The 23,434-nt window shown below is 41.0% G+C and overlaps 1 protein-coding gene across 1 annotated transcript; it reads right to left on the reverse strand.

Annotated features, from left to right (window-relative positions):
* Positions 1–5,386: 5,386 nt before the first annotated feature.
* On the reverse strand, positions 5,387–6,865 carry LOC130105936 (B-cell receptor CD22-like). Its single transcript, XM_056272124.1, has 4 exons — positions 6,526–6,865; positions 6,186–6,427; positions 5,604–5,675; positions 5,387–5,515 (listed from the first exon to the last, which is right to left on the reverse strand). Exons 1-4 carry the CDS (start codon positions 6,794–6,796, stop codon positions 5,387–5,389), a joined length of 714 nt encoding a protein of 237 aa, XP_056128099.1. The 5' UTR covers positions 6,797–6,865.
* Between the last annotated feature and the right edge of the window lie 16,569 nt (positions 6,866–23,434).

Genomic DNA, 23,434 nt, shown 5'->3' on the forward strand with positions numbered 1-23,434 from the left:
TCTGACCCACATCAGCATAAAATATATCTATAATACAGCATTAATATAATCATCAGCATAAAATATATCTATAATACAGCATTAATATAATCATCAGCATAAAATACATCTATAATACAGCATTAATATAATCATCAGCATAAAATACATCTATAATACAGCATTAATATAATCATCAGCATAAAATATATCTATAATACAGCATTAATATAATCATCAGCATAAAATACATCTATAATACAGCATTAATATAATCATCAGCATAAAATATATCTATAATACAGCATTAATATAATCATCAGCATAAAATATATCTATAATACAGCATTAAACATCACTTATATTCTCATAAATAGTGTACGTTCATCACCCTAAACAGTTCTTAGTGTTAATAAGATCTTTGCACATCTGAAGATTATTAATGCACAACATCAGTGTGTGTAAATGAACTGATCATTCGATGAACAGAAGATATTTCTCATGTGTGATCAGGAATCATGTGTTATATGAGCTTCATCTATAGAAATAATTATCAGTTTTCATTCAGTCACTAATGGTGTTGAAGCTCATCAGATCAACAGCAACCAAATGACTGACTGCATAAACACAAGCACTTTTGAATGTAAAGATGGATTAGTAACTGATGCTCTTACCCGTTTCACCAACACTGACCAGTGACAAATGAACTGAATGAAACCAGTGTTGGGTTTTTATGTGGTCAACACGTTATATTTAACACGAGGATATGACACTTCAACTAGTGCTGAGAGCGGAAGCAAAGTTTAAACATGACAACATTAGACTAAAGTGATATAAGTTATACTGGTGAAACTCAATCATTATAATGTTTTTCAAACTTATGTCTATATTTAAAGCACTGAGAGGAGGCAAGGGACGTGGAGTGAGGAAGCTTCCAGAGGAGATACAGTATGTGCAAGGAACAGTTTAATTAGGTTAATGTTATCAAATGTATCTTTTTTAACTATTGTGTCATAACTTGTTTCAGTGGCGTAACGAGCCAACAGCGGGCCCTTATGCAGGATTATCAATGCGGGGCCCCTACTACAGCACCTGATGACGCAATGTCCATGAGTAGTCTACCATGAATAGGATATGATCATAGAGACACAGTATATAAGAGATGAGATGACTGACAAAATCAGGAGTAGCCTAAGCGCACCATAACACATGAAAAAAACTCCGCCGGCACCCCGCCAAATCTCGCGAGAATCACGACTTGCTTTAGGGCACGATGTCCCATACATCAGCAACATATGAAGCTCCCTCTATGGAAGACACTACACTAGCGCGCATTTCAGACATGATGGCAGACTCGACGAAGAAAAAAACAAAGAAAGCGCGGTCGGAAGAGTCTAGAAAAAGGAAACGAGAACGTGTCAGGAACCGGACAAGAGTCCCACTCGGGACTTTCACTGTTGAAGTTGGTTCCTGCGATTATCATGAGAACAGTTGTCAATATCTCACATAATTATCAGGACATAAATAAGCCTACATGTTGTAAATAGTGTAAATGAGCGCAATTTGCAAACTATTATGACAAATTGCAATAATCATGTCTAACGACATCATAACGGCCAATGTTATGAAATAATGCGACGTACATAACTTTATTGATGTCATCTGGCATTTTGTAATGTTTACATTACACTAAAAAAACACAAATAAAATTATACAGTAGCCCTAGGATATAGGCTATTTACTTGTAATGTAGCTGCAATCATGTAAAAACGTTATAAGCCATCAAACATGGTAGCCTACTTTATTATAATAAAGCAATAAAATGGTCGTGAGTGCAGAGATGCTCTGCGAGAGTGGTATTTACGACAGTAATGTTAAGTACTCCACAGCGACTCTAGGGGTCGCTGTTTGACAAAAATGGAATTCCTGCATAATATTAGCCTGGCTCCGCCCTCCTACGTACTTCCGCTCAATTTTCATTTTCCTTCGGTCAATTTTTTACTGGGCCAATCAGAGAACAGAGGGAGTGGCTGAGAACGATGACGTTGATGTCGACTCGTGCGTTATTTTGAGTTGTAGTTCAGTAATGGCAGTGGAGAAAGATCCGAGCGAAGCCATTGGGTCCGTTGTGGCAACGCTGCCGAATATCAAGAAGTTAAAGCCGGAGCAAGAACAATCTTTGCTTAGTTTTGATGGTGGCCTTGATGTTGTGGCCCTCCTCCCCACGGGGTTCGGGAAAAGACATATGTCACGACTAAATGTTAGTGATTGGTAATGGCAGATCCAGAGTAACTCTGGGCAGATCCAATAGTTTTAGACTTCAATAGAGTACCTGCCTACAAGGAAGATATCGCTTGTCAATGGAGCGGTGCCAGACTCTATATACAATTGAAATGTAAGAGTCTGGTGGGACCAGGCTGGCATAGTGTGCCTTTACTGACAAATATCCAGAAGGGAGGCTAACAGGCTGGGCAACACACACTTAGAGTAATGGTGATCGGACAGAGAATGAATGTGAGGGACCAAATTATATAGCCAACACAAATGAGGATGATTATGGATCCCAGCTGACAAATAATAATGAGGAACGGGAAAACTGAACAAAGGAACACATGATGAACATAAAAACAAACTAAAAGTCCATGATAATGAAAGTAACTGAACATAATGGTGACAGTTACAGGGTTAGTGTGGCATATGCAGACTTTAAATTAAAGTGGTGCTTGTTACCCTCATGTTTCATGTAGTTACAGAGTAAGAACAATAAAAATACATATACACAATCTACCATCACTGACTCTGAACCCTTTAGTTGAAAAATAACTTTATTGAAAAAAGATTTACAACAATAAAGATTGTGTTCAAAGTACAAAGTTTATGTTTTACGTGTGTAGTCAAATGCTTTATGTTTATATCTTATGGTATTTATATTAGGGATGGCCCGATACCATTTTTTTTCAAACCGATACGAGTACGAGTATTTACATTTGTGTACTTGCCGATACCGAGTACCGATACCGATATTTCTACCGCAAAAGTAATAGGCTCCCAGAAAAGAAGACGACTATTTTAGAACACAGGTCAGAAGACTGTTTTTATTTTTTTCTCTGCTTGTTTTAACAAGTCTAAAAATAAATAAAAATTAGTAAAATAATAAATGTATTAACACACAAACCACTGTTAATTTAACATAAAAGCAAGCAGATACTGCGTGCATGGTCTGGCATGACTGAATGCGCGCAAAGTGCGCTCCCTTAAAAAATCCTAAAAGCTGACAGTTCATCGCGATCTCACACATCTCTGTTATTATCAATGAAGCTGACTGCACAATCAATCTTTCATAATATCCACACTTTGTTTGTTATAATTAGAGGATTTGCCAGCATACAGAATTCAGCACTGAACAAAAAAGTCAGTTTTGAGCGGTGAGGGGAGTCTATCATAAATGCCTCTGATTGGCCATTGCGTTCAAGAAATCAACACATATGTCTGTGATTGGCTACATCGCTCAACGCTGTAACCATGTTATGAATAGAAACTCTGTCCAGTAAATCGTTTCTATTTTGTTGTAGTTGTTCTTGTTGCTTTTCTGCAAGAGATGAATAAAAATCTTTTAGTTTTTATGTTTTATTCATAGATATTTCTAGTTTGCGGGAGTCCCGCGTATCGTTTTATTCTCCCGTAACCCGCACACACAGAGTGAGTGCATTACCGCCCGCGCGCGCTCGGCCATCAGATCTATGATGCGTCTTCAGATGTTTAATTAGAATAGATTGCTGGTGTTAAACGATGTACTTTCTTTCCCTCCTCTCGACACCTTAGCTGAACATAGCTCACAGTCTGCCTTGCTGTTGTCATCATCCCTTATCTTGAAATGAGCCCAAACTGCCGACATTATACTTTCCTATGCCTCAGTTCACCTCGACAAAGCACTCGCGGCGGCCAGTTTCGTTTTGCAAAATGTACGTGGTATCGGTGCGTGGTATCGGCGAATTTTTATGAGTACGAGTACGAGTATATTAGGACAGTATCGGCCCGATCCCCGATGCCAGTATCGGTATCGGGCCATCCCTAATTTATATAAAAAAGAAAATAACATCTGTATATTCATTTGTTCTAGCTTCTACACAACTGACATTTTCAGTCCAGGTGTTTGCTGTGGGATCATCGCCCTCTAGCGCCAAATCATCACAATTTCAAAACACGTTTGAAACAGTATAGTACTAAAGCAGGGATGGGCAAACTCGGTCCTGGAGGGCCACAGCTCCAACCCTGATAACTCCCCTGTCTGTAGCTTTCTAATCCTGAAGACATTGATGAGCTGGTTCAGGTGTGTTTGATTGGGGTCCCAGATAGATAGCAACCATCAAAATATAATGTGATATATTACATAATACATTTCCACATATGGGAAACTAGTGCTTATCTTTTTTTAATTTTGACCATGTATGGCTATATATTAATGAATATAAAATATTTATAAATGAAGACAAAAATAGCATTACATGTAATATTCACAAAGTTTCATCCTTTATTGTGTAAATATATATTGCACATGTTCCCATATAAATGTGAATGTATGTCCACACACACACACACACACATACATATATATATATATATATATATATATATATATATATATATATACACACACATTCACGGAATGAGTTACAACAGATTTCTAGTTCCCAGCATGCTCTGACTGTTAAAGGAGAGTAAATGTTAAAATGAAGTGATATTTATTGTGTTTTTCTCAATATTAATAAAGGGGAGATCTGTTAGTGTTTAATGTTCTATTATTTTTTATTTAAAAGGTTTTCTGGTATGTGTGAGTTTGTGGGGTCACCATTGTGCTGAAGAGGAGAGACTGTGGTTTGGTTGATGATTGGCCTAATTTTATTAATATTATCATTGTTGTATTTAAATAGTAATAACTGGGCACTTCTCAGCATGGCAATAATACATTGGCTAAATACTTAAATACATGAAGTCATGCTTTTTGTTAATCAGCTTGAAAATTTTAAACACTAAATGTAAATAAATAAAAAGCATCAGTAATATATTATATTATATATTTTTCTGTATGTGTTTATATTACATGAGTAAATATATGTGCAATTTTTTACACATGCAGTCCCATATCTGAGCACACATACATCTATATAGTATGAAGTGTATTACTGAATATAAAATTACATACATTATGATATATAGTAAATATTGTGACATATTTTTCAATATATGAAAAGCGGCAATTCCTTATGTATTATTCAATTTACTGTAATATATTAACAATATATTATTCTGTATATTTTCAAATATACTGTTAAACCATTTAATATACTGATCAATCATATATGGGGAAATATATTTTCGTTCCGTGAGGGATTACACTGACTTGAATCTATTGACTAGTCATGAGGACATTTCCTTCTTTATTGGTGATATGAAGACCTGAGGATCTCCCGCTTATGGACAGATTCTCATATTCAGAAGAGTCTGACTGGTGAACATCAGGTCTGGGATGGACAGTCTATGGGAAAAAACACATTGATTATTTATTACCCGACTTTTGAATGAACAAACTCTTTTGCACGAGTAGTTTTTGATATTTAATTTACTGTGAGTGTGTCGTAGAGGTCAGATGATCTGGACTTGAGGTCTAGAGCTGCATATGAGCCTGGATCATCGTCCTACAGGGAAACAGAGAGAAATATATTGTATTTACTGTATATATAAGTATATATATATATATATAGAGAGAGAGAGTTTATTCTGTAGTTCTTTGATCAGCTCACCTCACACTTGTGTATTGCAGATTGTCTATTAATTCTTTTTCTCGTACTGTCAAATAAAACATAATTCATATAATAATGACATATCCTTCTGCATTTGTTTTTAAGTAAATTATATTTATACTCTTTATTATTTAATTTACATTATAAATAGAATGATGATGATGATGATGATGATGATGATGAATAATCCTCCAGATGCCGCTGTGATCACAATCACATTCCTACCAGCAACATGATGAACTGAAAGAGGAAGATCATCATGATTAACTCTCTAAACTGATGAATGCATCCACACTGAGACGCGCATGGGACGGTCTAAAACAGACATAAATTAAATCGTAAATCATCTATTTAAACACAATCTCTGTTTTTTAAAAAGACTAAGAATCTGCACTCACACATGACATTGAGCTGAACATCAGGAGAGACGGGAGTGTGTCCGTCTACAGCACAGCTATATCTGCCTGAATCCTCTCTTCTGACTGACTGCAGCAGGAGTTCATTGTTTCTGTCTCTTCTCTCAGTTAATGGCTGTGAGTTTCTGTACCAGATGAATGTTGCTCTGTCAGTCAGAGCGCAGCTGCTTTTACATGTCAGACTGACTGAATCTCCCTCTGTCACTCTCTCAGGAGACTCCACCTGAAGATCTGAACACAACACACACATTATATCTAGTGCTGCTGTCATACACTGATTATTATTCAACATAATGCAGAGAAGAAGAGATAAACCTCATCAAAGTCACCTGTGACAGTAAGATTCACTCCTGATTTACCAATCCATTTTTCTTTATCAGTGATGAATCTGAAATAGTACATGTGTGAATCCTTCAGTGTCACATGACTCAGTCTGACGGTGCAGTTCTGCTGTTTATCTCCCAGATACTGAAGCCTCTGACTGTATTCAGTGTCCTTAGACAGATCTGGAAACACTTCATCTTTCTTTTTATCTTTTGTATTGCTCCAGAACACTTCCTTGATCTGATATCCAGTAGGGTATGTATAAGTGCATCTCATTATCACTGTTGAGTTGTTTAGTGCACAGATGTGTGAAGGACTGTAACTCACACTCCAACCAGCACTAGAAACCCCTGAAACACAGAATTCATACAGCTGAAAATGTTGTTTTATCAGTTCCAACAGATCACAAAAACTTTAGTATACTTGGAAACAGTGACTCATTACAGGGAATATTATAAGTGAATCTTCTAGGAAGCTTTTGAGTGATAAATGATCTAAGTGTGAATTTCTTTATCATTTTTGATGGAGGATGTTGCAGAAATAAACAGAAGTGAAACCAGAGCAAATACATCAGTCATGAACAACATGCTGCCCTCTAAAATAATCAAACACATGACAATTAAGTCTAAGAAAACGTCTATATGCTGAAAAAATCTTTTGACACACAAACCTCTTCCTCAAGGGAGCCAAATCCTGTTCCTGGAGATCAGATTCAGATCCAACCCTAATCACACACACCTGACTGCAATGATCACGTGATTCTGCAGATCTACATCAGCTGGTTCAGTTGTGTTTGATCAGGGTTGAAGCTGAACTTTGCAGGAAGGTAGATCTCCAGGAACAGGATTGGCACTGCTCTATCATATCTCCACAATGTCTTCTGAAGAAATTAACAAAAAAATCTGTTTGCCCAATCAAATGCCCTGATGAGTGAGAAAGTCCCTCCCCTAAACCACCTGACACTGACTAGCAAGTAGCAAATTAGCAATTCAGACTGTGACGTAACTAAAAAAAACTACTGGATATTTATAAAATAGACAAGCCCATTGACATGCCTAACCCAAACTTCATGCTTCAAAAGTAAATACATTAACATACCATAGAAAACTGCTCATTAAACGCTCATTATGAGGTTTTTGAAAAAATAAATAAATAAAAAGTAATGTAACATTAACTCACCGTGAATCATGAGCAGAAAGATCAGAGGAAGAGGAGGAGCCATTCTGACCCACATCAGCATAAAATATATCTATAATACAGCATTAATATAATCATCAGCATAAAATATTTCTATAATACAGCATTAATATAATCATCAGCATAAAATATATGTATAATACAGCATTAATATAATCATCAGAATAAAATATATATAATACAGCATTACACATCACGTATATTCTCATAATCAGTGTATGTTCATCACTCTAAACAGTTCTTAGTGTTAATAAGATCTTTGCACATCTGAAGATTATTAATGCACAACATCAATGTGTGTAAATGAACTGGTCATTATATGTACAGAAGATATTTCTCAAGTCAAGAACTGATAAGAATGTAAAATGTGTACCTTGAAATGCAATGCAAGTCGCTTTGGATAAAAGCGTCTGCAAAATACATCAATCTAAATGTCAGAAATGATGTGTTATATGAGCTTCATCTATATAAACAATCATCAGTTTTCATTTAAATATAAGTGTGTTTGTCTTACTGTGTTGTTGCTCATCAGATCAACAGCAACCAAATGACTGTACTGTATTAACACAAGCACTTTTAGCTTTACAGTGAAGGACTTTAAAATGTGTGAAGTGTGGTTAACACTGTTTTTTACACACAGCTGCAGAATACAGGGATGACGTATTTTTGTAGGCATTTTAGCACTTCCGAGTGCATCATCCTGAAGTCAATGGGTTTCTTAAATGGGTTTTTGGTTAAATGCTTGATAAAAGTTCTGTGGTAAACACAAGCTCAAGATATTTTCATGTTTTTTTTTTTTATGATATGAAATACATATGCAATACACATGCAATACCCTCTTGTGATTTTTTATAATCTGTTACGTGTCTTGAAAAAGGCGATTGCTAACAAGTGGGTAAATGGGACCACAGAGGTTGTCTGGGACATTAAACTGTCATGGTTCAGGGTGGATCATGGCCTTCCCATGTTGTGTGTGTTTGTCCTGACATGTTCTGCAGCTCATGACCTGGGCAATCAGCTCTGACTTAGTAGCGTGGTGTGCAAATTACGAGCTGATTACCACGATCAACACCTGTCACTTATATTCTCTGCTGTGTCTGAAGCTCTGAGACTGGAGAGAGCAGCCTCCAAATCCTCAGTACTCATCCTGCTGGATCTGCCTGCTGCTTTTTACACAGTTAACCACCAGATCCTCCTGTCAACCCTCGTGAAGATGGGCATTGCAGGAACTGAACTCCAGTGGTTCAAGTTACCTCTTCAGGGTGTCTTGGAGGGGTGAGGTGTCAAAGTCACAACATCTAGCTACTGGGGTGCCTCAGGGCACAGTGCTTGGACCACTTCTCCTCTCCATACATGTCATCACTGGGATCTGTTATTCAGAAACATGACGTTTCCTATCACTGTTCTGCTGACGACACACAACTCTACCTCTCATTCCAACCAAAGGATCTGACGGTAAATGTTCGCATCTCAGCTTGCGTGACAGACATTTCTTGCTGGATGAAGGACCATCACCTTCATCTCAACCTTGCTAAGACAAAAATTGCTTGTGGTCTCAGCCAACCCAACACTTCATCACAACTTCGCTATACAACCATAACTCCTGTCAGGACAGCCAGGAAGCTTAGAGTTGTCATTAATGATCAGTTAAGTTTCACAGACCATAATACTACAACGGCCCGGTCCTGCAGGTCCCTTTATACAACATTAGGAAGATTAGACTCTTCCTATCAGAGCAGGCCACACAACTCCTTGTCCAAGCTCTTGTTATCTCTAGACTGGACTATTGTAATGCTCTCTTAGCAGGCCTTCCGGCATGTACTATCAAGCCTTTGCAACTGATCCAGAATGCAGCAGCAAGGCTGATCTTCCAAGACCCGAAGAAAGTACACGTCACACCTCTCTTTGTCAATTTGCACTGGCTGCCAATAGCCACTTGCATCAAATTCAAGGCACTGATGTTTGCCTGCAAGACAACCACTGGCTCTGCACCAATATACCTAAACTCGCTAGTTCAGATTTATGGCCCTCCAGAAGCATGCAAGTGAATGACGCCTCGTGGTGCCATCCCAAAGAAGCTGAAATCACTCTCATGGACCTTTTCCTGGACTGTTCCCAGCTGGTGGAATGACCTACTTATCTAAATTCGAGAAGCTGAGTCTTTAGCCATTTTCAAAATAATGTCTAAAGACACATCTTTTTTGTCAGCACCTGACCAATTAATACTAGCACTTCCATATTCTATTGCATTTGTTGTGTTTCTTCTGATAAAAAACAAACCAACAAACAAAAAATACACTTGCTATGTGTACTGTGCTAGACTAACTGAGACTTGTTACAGCACTTGCATATTGTTGGTCTAATTGCTTCTATTGCTCTCCATTAGTAAGTCGCTTTGGATAAAAGTGTCTGTTAAATGATTCAATGAAATGTGTCTGCCTCATGTTGTCAGTAGATCATTTGTGCTCCGTCTCATGTGTTCTTTGGACTCTTCCGTGTGTGTTTCTTGTGTCTTACCTTTTGTTTGCTACTGTGCCCAGGACGCTTAGACGAGGAGTTTCTCAGCAGGTTGTTCACTCCCGTTGTGCACTGCATCTGGGGAGGTCCACAGCCTGTGTGTCCGCTGTTATAAGGACAGCACTGGAGCGCCCATACATTCCCATATATTCTTAACGCACGTCACTTCACGTTGATGCCGAATTCATGAAGTTTTCTAATAAACTTTGGTCACTCTGCATTTGAGTCCTCTGTTCATGTCCCTGGCAGAATCTACTGAACACAACATTGATTCAGCAGAGGAGACATACACCGAGTCCTCATGGAGCAAGGCATCCTTCTGGGACGGCAGCAGGAGGAACTCACCACCTCTCGCCACACCTTCTCTGAGACGTCTCTCCAGCTTGCAGAGCTCACAGAACGGCTTGAGTCACAGTATTCTCTGACTTTTTAACTCCAGCCCTCCTGTTTTTCCACAGAATGATCCAAAGTGGTCTTCGCCCTCACACTCGTGGTCGGCCAAGCTAGAGAATGGGGAACAGCCATGTGGGACAATAGGCAAGAATGCTGTTACTCGTTTAAGGATTTTTCGGAGGAGCTCCTCCGAAGTTCAAGTTAAAAAACAGAACAAACAACAAAGTTACATATAAAAGTGCTATAGGGATATGCACCAGACATGGGCAGTATTTCAATTAAATGTATTTTAAATACGTATTTAATGACTTTAGTGTATTTTGTAATTTGTATTTTGCAGGTGTGGAAAAAATAAAATGTAGTTTGTAACAAAATATTTTGAGGGAGTGTATTTGAGTATTTCAAATACTTAAATACTTAAGAAAAATCACCATAGTAAAAGATTTTGCCATATTTTCGGTCTGATGTTAGCAATGGCAATGTCCAGGTTAGATGCACGAAAATCACGTGACACCCTGTAGACCGGGCTCCCTCCAAGAAGTGAATGAATTTTGAACACAGGAGAAGAAGTGGCGCTGCTCCTCTTAAAAACGGCATTAAAGGTGCTATCAGCGATTTCAGGCCCAAAAAAGGCCGAAACATAAATGATCACATTCATCTAATTTTTCCTAGCAATCCGGTAGCTGCCCGCCCCATTAGCATGCCGTCCAAAAACCGCGTCTAGGCTCTGAGATCTGCACACAAAAACAATGGGTTTCTTTCTTCTTTCTTTCTTTCTTTATTATTTGTCTCAAACAATCAACATAGATACACAACAACAAAACAATAATTAAAACCACAAAGTAAAACACAACCATCAAAAAATAAATATATATATATATAAATAATAGTAATAATAATAATAATACCAAAACAACAACAACAACCAAAAATAATAAAAATAAAAAATTTGTTTGAGAAGGAGCAGGCAGAAGCAATTAGCTTATTTAAACCTGCCCCTATTTAACAAAAATAATAATATTAAAAAGCAAATAAATACGCAGTTACAGCATACATTTTTCTCAGATCTTACATAACTCACAACAATACCTTAACCACAATATTTTCACATTGCAAATTTAGTCCTGTGTTTCAGTCTATACTTATCTATATTGGTCCAGTAATGATTTCTTTAATCTATTTTTTAACCGAATGATATCATGGCTCTGTTTGATGTCATTATCCAGTCCATTCCATATAGTTACCCCACAAACTGATATACACATGTTTTTAATAGCAGTTCGTACAAGAGGTTGTTTGAACATACAATATCCTCTTAGATGATATCCCCCATCTCTTTCATTAAACATTGCACTTATGTTACCTGGTAAATTATTTTCTTTGACTTTAAACATAAATTGAGCAGTTTTAAATGTAACAATGTCCATCAATTTTAACAAATGTGAATTAAAAAACAAAAGATTAGTGTGCTCATAATACCCAGTATGATTTATTATCCGGATTGCTCTTTTTTGTAGTGTGCAAATATTTTGTAAATTACTTTTATAGGTATTTCCCCAAACTTCCACACAGTATAACATATATGGCAAAATAAGTGTGCAGTAAATAGTATGTAATGTATTTGTGTTCAATATGTATCTGGTTTTACTCAATATACCAATCATCCTGGCCATCTTCATGCACAAATTTTTGATGTGGGGCTTCCAGCACAATTTATGGTCAAGTACAACACCCAAAAATTTACATTCATAAACTCTTTCTATTATTTGGTTATCAATTACCAGTCTAACATCTGTATTTGTATTACGATTCCCAAATACCATAAATTTAGTTTTGTTAAAGTTGAGGGATAACTTATTCGAATCGAACCAAAGTTTTAATTTATTCATTTCGATTGTTACCACTTCCATCATCTGTTGCAGATTGTCCCCGCAACATAAAACATTTGTATCATCAGCAAAAACAGTAAATTTAAGTACATTTGATACTTTGAATATATCATTTAAATAAAGAATAAACAGTTTGGGGCCTAAAACTGATCCCTGTGGGACACCACAGGAAATACTGAGGCTTACTGACCGGTGATTACCCGTTCGTACAAACTGACTCCTATTTTCCATATAACTTTTTATCCAATTATAGCCCACACCTCTGATGCCATACCTTTCCATTTTTTTTAACATAATTTCATGATCAACAGTATCAAAAGCTTTTTTTAAATCAATGAAAATCCCTACTGCATATTTTTTATTTTCAATACAATTTGTTAATCTGTCGACTAACTCAATTAGTGCCATAGACGTTGATCTACCAGATCTGAATCCATACTGACTGTCCGTTAGTAAGTTGTTTTTATCAATGAAATTATCTAGCCTTTTAATAAATAATTTTTCAAGTATTTTTGAGAACTGAGAGAGCAAGGATATCGGTCTATAATTATTAAAAACGTGTGAATCACCTGTTTTATACAAAGGGATGACTTTTGCCAACTTCATCTTTTCAGGAAATACTCCTGTTTTGAATGATAAATTATATATATATATATGTTAATGGATCTACAATTCCATCAATTACTTTTTTTACTAGTGACATATAAATGTCATCACAATCTTTAGACGTTTTATTCATACATTTACTTACGATCTCTATAATTTCTTTACCTTCTACAGTTCCCAAAAAAATTAGTGTGAATTTCTATCCACTTGATCCATCACAGAGTATTTCATCCCTGTGTGCTTTATATCTTTGGCCAGTTTAGGGCCCACATTTACAAAAAATTTATTGAATCTGTCAACCACCACATTCATATTTGTCAACTGTATGTCATTGTCCTTGAAATATTCCGGATAATTAAATTTATGAAGTCCTTTTGTAATAATAGTGTTTATTGTATTCCATATTCCTTTCACATTATATTTATTTTTCTCTAGTAAATTATTGTAATAATCCTTCTTACATACCCTCATTATGTTAGTTAATTTGTTTTTATATTTCTTATATTTTAACTCCAATTCTTTCGTTCTATATTTTATAAAATTCCTATAAAGAGTATTCTTTTTTTTTACAAGCATTTTGAATCGATTTAGACATCCAAGGTTTTTCTGAATATTTCCTTTTACTGCAATATGGTTTTATTGGACAGTTTTTATTATATAAAGTTATGAATACAGTATGTCTAAAAATAATTCATATGCAGTACTAGGGTCAGCTTCATTAATTACTTCATTCCAATTGAACTTAATTAATTCCTTTCTAAATGCAAATATAGTTTCATCAGTTCTCAATCTCCTATATTTAATTTCGTTGCACTCTCTTTTTCCGTTATAGTTACAGTCATAAGTCACAAAGATTGGCAGGTGGTCACTTATATCATTAATTAATATTCCACTTAAAGAATTACTTTCAACATTGTTTGTAAAGATATTATCTATCAGAGTGGCACCATTACCTGTTATTCTAGTTGGTTTAGTGATTGTTGGAAAAAGACTCAAACTATACAATGTTTCAATAAACTCTTCCGTCAATTTGTGATTGTTGGGGTTTAATAAATCAATATTAAAATCCCCACAGATATAGCTTATTTTATGCTTTACTTTATTAAACATGTTTTCCATTTTTTCTATAAATATTTTAATGTTAGATCCTGGTTTCCTATATACACAACTAAGACATTCTTCGTTTTTTCCATACATAATTCTATTGTGATACACTCCATTATATCATCAATGAATACTGACATATTATCAACAACTTTATAAATGATACCTTTGTCAACAAAAAGCGCCACCCCCCCTCCACAACTACTCTCTCTATTCACGTAATTAAATTCATATCCCTGCAACTCAAAATCCATGCCCCTATCGGCATTGATCCACGTTTCAGAAATGGCTATAATATTAAAGGTCGTTTGAAATATAAAAAATATAAATGCCAATTAAACCTTTGTAATTTATATAGTAGGCCTACTTGACACAATTTTCTATGAAATACATAGGCCTAACTTATACTTTATTGACTGAATAACTGGCGCGAAGATGACGCACGAGCTGCCTACTAATACAAGTGGGAAATCCTTATTTACCTTTTGAATGTTGAGCATTATTAACTTTTGAATAAATGCTGACGTAAAATGCCCGATTTCCCAACACGTTGAACTGAGCAATGCCATTGTACCATTTTAATAGGCTACTTTTAAACGCATATAGCTCAGTAATGTCAGTGTATTTTCTGAGAGGGGGCGGGATTTTTGTTGGGAAAGTCGGGGGAGAGACGCACACTTAGATTAGACTGGATAAACACATGCAGCATCTTAATTGTTAAGAAAATGAAACTAAATAAATGAATAAATCAAGCCTTTATTACAGAACACTAGGCTATATCATACAGCATTCAGAAAAATAACAGTTTGCGCTCCTAAGGGCTTTCACACTTTTCCAAAAGCGGCCACACTCCCCCGCACCCCAAGTTCCTATACGTCTATGGCCCAATGACGCTACGGTGAGCATTTACTACTTTTAAAAAATGCGGGTCAGGAAGCAGGTCGGGTACAATATTTTCTTCTTTTTTTTTGCGGTCCGAGTTGCGGGCAGGTTAGTTGAAAACGTCGGTCGGGTGCGGTTTGTTTATACATTGACCCGCGCATCACTGGTTCCAACCAATCACCGACAGGGTGTTGTGAGGTTTTGCACTCGTGCACGGCTGCACGCGAAGTCGGAGCAAAACCTCACAACACCCTGTCGGTGATTTCCCCCTAGGAAAAATTAGATGAATGTGATAATTTATGTTTCTGCCTTTTTTGGGCCTGAAATCGCTGATAGCACCTTTAAGGTAAAGTGTTTTGTGAAAAATATACAGTCTACACACACATATTGCACACTGAATGGCATTATAGAGAAAATAATTGTGCCTTATGAGATCAATGCACTGTGTTGTCATTCATAAAAGGACATCATAGGCCCTACCTATTATGAAACAGCGCGTCTGTCGTAACTCCACTGAAATCTTCATGCTAAGCAAGCATTCACAATATAAACGTATTACATATGAGAAATATTGATATTGATTTTGTATAAAACTACCACACCATTGATGTGAACTTAGCTATACATGCCATTACGTCAGAGGGAGCTATTTCAGGCCCTGTAGAGATTTAGTGAAATGCACATACTTTTTTATTTTGCTACTTCGCCATTTTGAATTTACACATTTATCATATTTCTGTTATTGCTACTATTTGAGTTATTGACCTTTCAGTAATACAAAAAAAAAGACTTAAGATTATTGTGGGAGTATTTTTGTAGTTTCAAAATACTAATTACTTTTATTTTATTTAAATACATTTTTCACATCAGTATTTTGTATTTTATTTTGTTACATTTCATGAGCCAGTATTTGTATTTTGTAACAAAATAGTTTTTGATGTATTTGTGCCCACCTCTGATATGCACCATAGGGATATGCACCTTAAACCCTGAACTGACTGAGTGATTAACTTATTCAAATGTCCAAGAAATGACCCCAAACAGCAGAAAACTTTTCAATATGATCATTCCTCAAAAGTCGGAGTCTTTCCATTTGTATGACAGAGATCATGTCCATAATCCACACCTGGAAAGAAGGGTGTGAGGGTGATCTCCAGTTTATTAAGCACAAGTCTCTTAGCCACGACCATACCCAGCATTAGGGACTGATCCAATGCTCCTGAAAGGCAAGAGGTGTGCTGTGAGTGGCCGAAGATGCAAGTTCAGCATCCGGTGGAAGAGGCTTATTGTGAGCCTTGGAGTACCAGTGAAAAATACTTGACCAAAATCCAGAAAATAAAGGGCAAAAGCAGAAAGCATGAGAAGCTGTTTCCTCTGCCACCTTACACCTGTCACATTGGTGAAACAGAGGGGAACATTTTATGCAACTTGGCTTTAGTGTAATGTAACGTAGCCAAGCATTTGTCCCACGTAGCTTCGGAGAGCTCAACTCCCAGGTCTTCTCCCCAGGCCTCTTTAAATCTTACAGTAGGGGCTGAGAGGCAGCTTTCAAATAAACAAATTAATTTAGAAATAAGATGCCTAGAGAAAAAACATAAAAAAAAGTGTTCAGCTCCTCCCCACCTGCACGCGCCACTCTTGAACACATCCGGTGCTTTGATCGATTCTGGAGCGGAGGGCTATTTTATGGACGTAAAATCGTGTGAAGGACTGTAACACACACACACACTGGACAGCACTAGAAACCCCTGAAACACAGAATTCATCATGATGAAAATGTTGATTTGTCAGTTACTCATCCATCTTTTTGTAACATGTAAATGACACTTCATAACAGAAAGAATACAGGCTAATATTCTCAAAATCTAATAAATGATCTGTGAAGTTCTTCTTGAAGAAAGATGAAAACCGCAAATAAATCAGCCATGAACAACACTGCTCTGTTAAATAATGCAACAAATTACATCTTTTTTTTTTTTTTTGCAGCTTTTAGTTTATGTTCATTAAAACAGGTAAAAAAAAAAGAATGATCTGTCTAACTTCCTGTTTCAACAATCATTAGTTTTCATTTAAAGGTATAGCGGAGGATCTTTCCGAATTTTAGAGAAGACCCGCCCTCTCCAATTTTTTTTAAAAATGCACATGCGCAACACTCTATTTGCTCCCGAGAGGCAACGCCTATTAAACTTTTACTAGCAGTGATTTTAAATGGATTTCTCCAAATAGCATGACAAACTTTACCTGTCTAGTAGAATCTTCGCAACTGCGGCATCAGTGGGAAGCCCAACCTGTGCTTTTAGCGCACGCCAGCGTGTGAAATATTCACCCAAAATCACTCTGGTCTTGTTTCTATATTCTACGGCCTTTCTCTTCTTATCATACACTTCGTATACATTTTTTTTCTCTTTCGACCCTCAGCCATTTTCAAAGGAATGGCTGAAACCGTAACTCATCACACATAATACACCTGAAAGTGCGCATGCGCAGAAAGCGAAAACCACATATGGACGAGCACGTACGACCGCCCTTACGTAAACATATCACCAGAATGATTGACACTTAGGTGGACCAATAGTATAGGCTACCCACCCGGAAAAAGAAAATCCCCCGCTATACCTTTAAGTAAGAGTGTGTTTGTCTTACCGTGTTGTAGCTCATCAGATCAATAGTAACCAAATGACTGCTTGCTATAACAATATTTTTAGACTGATGGACTGTGTGTGGTTAACATGATGAAAATGATGAAACTGAGATGAAAATAATTTTGTTTTCAAGTTTATATAATTTTTTTAAAATATATCTATAGTATGTATTTTTCTGTTCACCCTCATCATTGTCACCATTATGTTCTGTTTAGTTCATGGACTTTTGTTTGCATTTCTTCAGTTCCTGTTTTCCTTGTGTAATCCGTTACTATGGTCACTGTCATTATGAGTTCTTCTAGATCAGCTGTGTACCCTTAGTTCCCTTTCGAACGGTCACTTCGTATTGCGTAGCTATACGCAGTGGGAAAACTCCTTTTCCTCGATTTACTGAAACCTATAAGTAAAACGCATTTGCAGCTGCACAGCTAGCACACTGAGCGTCTGGCACGCTCATAGGCTGTGCTGCCGCAACTGCACAACCAATGGCGCGGGCGACTCTGACATACAGCCAATGAGCTAGCTCAACGTCAGAGCCCGTCAAGGGGGTGTGGTTTAGCCTATAAAAGACCCCCGAATTCGCCATTATAGCAGATTTTACTCCTTCAGCGACAGTACACATGTCCCTGAGCTTTTTACTGTGAATTCGCCGTCGAACAAGCCTTTCAGCCTGAGCGAGCTTCTCTTCAGCAGACTTCGCCTGCACGTCGATTGTCTCCTGACGCCGTCTCACCTGTGGCTATCCGGCGACATCCTATATCCTTTATATTATTGTGATTTGTTTACAGAATGCCTCGTTCATCCTGCGCCACGTGCGGAGGCCGTCTGCACGAGGCAGACCAACACGAGAGCTGCATTTCCTGCTTGGGTGTCGACCACGCGGAGAATGCACTCTCTGCCGGCGGATGTGCGGCCTGCGACTGCATGCCTATCTCCGTGCTGCGCAATCGGCTAGCTCTCTCTCGAGACGGCGATGCCGCTTCAACCACGCTTTCCATTCCGAGGAAGAAGAAGCGTCGCAGCCAACGGCAACCGGAGGGTATGGAGATTTGTGAACGCACGCCGGCCGCGTCCCCGCGTGCTTCACTTTCTCCGACTCAAACGCCATCACCGGTCCTGTTCACAGGAGACCAACGCCCCCCCCCACACGTGGCGGGCCTCGTCTCCTTCGGCGGATCTCTCGAGCGCGACGACAGCATATCCATCGCCGCTTCTGAGGACGAATGGCCGGGCTCTCTCGACCCCGTCACCGCTTCTCAATCCGTGGCCAGTGGATTAGCGAACAGGACGAACTCCGACGCCGAAATGCTTCGGATCCTGACGAAGGCCGTCGCGGACCTCGAGCTAGAGTGGGCCTCGCCCGAGGAGCCGCCTCGTAGTCGACTGGATGGATGGTTTCTGGAGGGGCGCCAGCAGGCCCCGCGTCACAAACCGGCGCCATTTTTCCCCGAGGTCCACGAAGAGCTAACCAAGGCCTGGCGCGCTCCTTACTCAGCACGTGTGGGTTCTGCAGTTTCCGCGACGCTCTCCTCCGTGGATGGCGCAGCGGAAAAGGGTTATGAGTCTTTGCCGCCCCTCGAAGAGGCCGTGGCAGCTCATCTTTGCCCGAGCACTGCAGCTAGCTGGCGAGCTAGAGCCGCTCATCCCAACAAACCCTGCCGAAACACCTCAGCCCTCGCTGGACGCGCGTACTCCGCCTCCGGTCAGGCTGCATCGGCCCTGCACACGATGGCCGTGTTGCAGGTCTACCAGGCCAAACTCCTCCGGTCCATGGACGAGTCTGGCCCGGACCCGGAGACCTTTCGAGACCTGAGGAGTGCTACAGACTTAGCGCTGCGTGCTACTAAGGCTACAGCACAGGCCATCGGAAGAAACATGGCGAGCTTGGTCGTGCTCGAGCGCCATCTTTGGCTTAACCTCACTGAGATCAAGGACGCCGACAGAACGAGGTTTCTCGACGCCCCGGTGTCCAGCTCCGGTCTCTTCGGCCCGGCGGTGAAAGGATTCTCGGAGAGGTACACAGAGGCACAGAAAGCGTCCCAGGCCATGCGACACTTCTTGCCGAAACGGTCGAGCTCCGCGACCAGCAAGCCCAAGCCGCCGCCTTCGCCTCATCCAGCCAAGCCGGTGAAACAGGCCTCTCAGCCCCGCCCTGCGGCTGAAAGCCAACGCCAGCTAAGGCCCGCGAAGCGCTACCCGCTCCCCAGGCGTCAAGGCCCTCGACCCAGCGCCGCGGCCGACCAGGTGCCTCCGAAGTCGTCCTAGCACGGAGAGGAAAGAGAGAGGGCTCGTGTCTCGCGCTAGCCGGACCACCCTCGAAAAAGCTGGCAAAACTTCCCACAGCTCCCTGTTCAGTTCAGGCGGCTGGGGATTTTATTATTGTAAACAGGCCCGCAGCAGTGAGCGCGTCTTTGCAAACAAACGCCGTTTTCACGGCGACCCAAATAAAGCACAAAAAGAGTATGTTTCACAATCACATCACACGGGTTCACGGTCCCCCTTCACTAGGCGGCCCCCGCCCTGTTGTAAGACTGAAATCCCCCCGGGCAAAAGCCGGTATAATCAGTCAAACACTCAGTATGTGCACAAATCACAGTGTAAGGGTATCAGGTCCCCCTATGTTAGGCGGTCCCCCCCATTCAGTGTGTCAAGCCCTAGCCACACGGGTGATGGCCTGGCAAGCCATCCCCGGTGTGTCGAGTTGGGTCATAAACATTATAAAGCGAGGCTACTCGCTCCAATTCGCTCGCAGGCCCCCGAAATTCCAGGCGGTTATCGAGACATCGGTGAGAAGCGGCGTGGGTCACGTGCTTCGCACCGAAGTTCAGAATTTATTAGCAAAAGGAGCGATAGAGTCAGTCCCTCCCGCGCTAATGTATTCGGGGTTTTACAGCCGCTATTTTCTAATTCCAAAGAAAGACGGCGGGCTCAGACCCATACTAGATCTGAGACGTTTGAACAGGGCTCTCATGAGACGGCCGTTCAGAATGTTAACACTCAAACAAATTCTCGCGCAAGTTCGCCCGGGGGATTGGTTTGTTTCAATGGATCTGAAAGATGCATACTTTCATATTCAGATCGACCCTCGTCACAGGCCATTCTTGAGATTCGCCTTCGAGGGGAGGGCATATCAATACACCGTTCTGCCGTTCGGTCTGTGTCTGGCACCCCGTACATTCACGAAATGTATGGATGCAGCGCTTTCCCCGCTAAAAAGCCAGGGTGTGCGTGTGCTGAATTATCTCGACGACTGGCTGGTGCTAGCGCAGTCGAGAGACGAACTAATAGTTCACAGGGATTTGATTCTCGGCCATTTAAAATGCCTGGGTCTCACAATCAATGTTGCCAAAAGCGAACTGAACCCCAGCCAGACTGTGGTCTTTCTGGGAACGGTTTTAGACTCGGTGACAATGAAAGCGCGGCTCACTCAGGAGCGCGCGCTCTCTGTGCAGACACTGGCAGCCGCATTCAGGGCGCGCGAGCACGCGCCTCTGAAGAGGTTTCAGAAACTGCTTGGTCTAATGGCAGCCGCATCATCAGTACTCCACATGGGATTACTGCGCATGCGCCCGCTGCAGCACTGGCTGAAACGCCGTGTGCCAACCCATGCATGGCAGTCAGGCAGCCTGCGCATTATGGTGAATCACGAGTGTTTAAGAGCACTGATTCCCTGGCGGGCTCAGGACTGGTACCACAAGGGGGTGATCATGGGGGTAGTTTCCAGGAGGAAGGTGGTTTTTACAGACGCATCCAACCTGGGTTGGGGAGCGCTGCACGAGGGCAAGCCTGCCTCCGGCCTCTGGTCGAGCACGGAGCAGAGCTTACATATCAACTGTCTGGAAATGAAAGCAGTTGGTTTGGCCCTGAAAGCATTTCTGTTAAACCTCAGGGGTCACCATGTCCTGGTCCGTACGGACAACATGTCAGTGGTGGCCTACATAAATCGCCAGGGTGGCATCAGGTCGGGCAACCTGTATGCTATGGCGAGGGACCTCCTCCTATGGGCACAGGCCAACCTGAGCTCCCTGAGAGCAGCGCACATCCCGGGCGTCCAAAATCTGGGCGCGGATATGCTCTCACGGGGCAACACTCCCCTAAGCGAGTGGTCTCTGAACCCTCAGACGGTCAGTCTGATATGGGAGAGATTCGGCGAGGCCGAAATCGACCTTTTCGCCTCGAGAGCCAACACCCACTGCAGGGTGTTTTTCTCGAAGAACGGGGACGCGCTGGCCCATCCCTGGCCCAACCGCCCCCTTTATGCTTTCCCCCCCATCTCGATGGTCCCACAAGTCATCGAACGGGTCAGGGAGAGCGGATGCCCAGTCCTTCTGGTGGCTCCTCTCTGGAAATCCAGACCATGGTTTCCGGAGCTGGTTCAGCTGTCAGACACGGTCCCCTGGCCCGTTCCAATGAGGAGGGACCTCCTCACACAGGCCAAAGGGACGATATGGCACCCCCGACCCGATTTATGGGCCCTCCATGTGTGGCCCCTAAACGGGTACCCGGGGGCCTTCCTGACAAGGTCTTAGGCACTATCTCTGAAGCAAGGGCCCCGTCTACTAGGCGTCTGTATGCTTTGAAGTGGTCGGGTTTTTCCAGCTGGTGCTCGAAAAATCGAGTTGACCCAGAGTCATGTGAGGTATCGGTGGTACTCTCCTTCCTGCAGGAGCTACTGGACGCGGGCCGCACCCCGTCCACGCTCAAAGTTTATGTGGCAGCCATCGCAGCGCATCATGCGTTGGTGGCTGGTCAATCACTGGGAAGAAATGACCTGGTAGTAAGATTTTTGAAGGGCGCTAGGAGAATTAACCCCTCCAGGCCCCCATCAGTACCTCCCTGGGACCTCTCCACGGTCCTCAGGGCCCTGAAGGGGCCGCCTTTTGAACCGCTCCGGTCGGTGGGTCTAAAACCACTCTCGCTCAAGACTGCTCTCCTGTTGGCATTGGCATCTATCAAGCGAGTGGGAGATCTGCAGGCCCTTTCTGTGAGTCCGGCATGTTTGGAGTTTGGAGCGGATGACTCCAGAGTCATTCTCAAACCCAGGCATGGTTACGTACCCAAGGTGCTCTCAACGCCGTTTAGAGCGCAAGTTATCACGCTATTAGCCCTTCCCCCTTCTGCCGAGGATGGGGAGGTTAATCTTCTCTGCCCTGTCAGGGCGCTGAGAGTCTATCTGGAGCGTTCTGCGTCTTTTAGACAGTCAGAACAGCTGTTTGTCTGCTTTGGTGGCCGATCTAAGGGTGGTCCAGTTACCAAACAAAGACTGTCTAGATGGATAGTGGATGCCATTTCTATGGCTTATACTTCAGTGGGTCAGGTTTGCCCTATAGGTGTCAGGGCCCATTCGACTAGAGGCATGGCCTCGTCATGGGCTTGGTCATCTGGGTTTCCCATTCAAGATATTTGTGAGGCGGCCGGCTGGTCCTCGCCTTCCACATTTATGAAGTTCTATAATAATAGGTGCCTTCCCTGCAGGCGAAGGTTCTTTCAGTATGATTAAGACTCGATGCTGTCTGGTCTTGTCTACAAAAAATTACTGTGCATAATCACATACATACATATATAAAACCCGCTTAGGCTGGTTATGAATTGTACTAATAATCCTGACAGTGTCGGGGTTTGTTAGTATATTCTGTTGGTTGTTACTGACTCTTATATATTATTCAGGCCTGACAGTGTCTGGT

The sequence above is a fragment of the Rhinichthys klamathensis genome, unplaced genomic scaffold, assembly GCF_029890125.1.
Source record: "Rhinichthys klamathensis goyatoka isolate OS25496 unplaced genomic scaffold, OSU_Roscu_1.1 h1tg000330l_1, whole genome shotgun sequence".
Classification (NCBI taxonomy): Eukaryota; Metazoa; Chordata; class Actinopteri; order Cypriniformes; family Leuciscidae; genus Rhinichthys; species Rhinichthys klamathensis.

What these genes read in the sequence shown, in the direction of transcription:
- LOC130105936 (XM_056272124.1), bottom strand. Translation starts at nt 6,796, where the DNA reads ATGAGATGCACTTATACATACCCTACTGGATATCAGATCAAGGAAGTG. An exon ending in AGTGAATCTTACTGTCACAG is followed by an intron (nt 6,428 to 6,525) that starts GTGACTTTGATG and finishes TGTTGTGTTCAG; the next exon opens with ATCTTCAGGTGGAGTCTCCT. An exon ending in ACCTCTACGACACACTCACA is followed by an intron (nt 5,516 to 5,603) that starts GTAAATTAAATA and finishes TTTTTCCCATAG; the next exon opens with ACTGTCCATCCCAGACCTGA.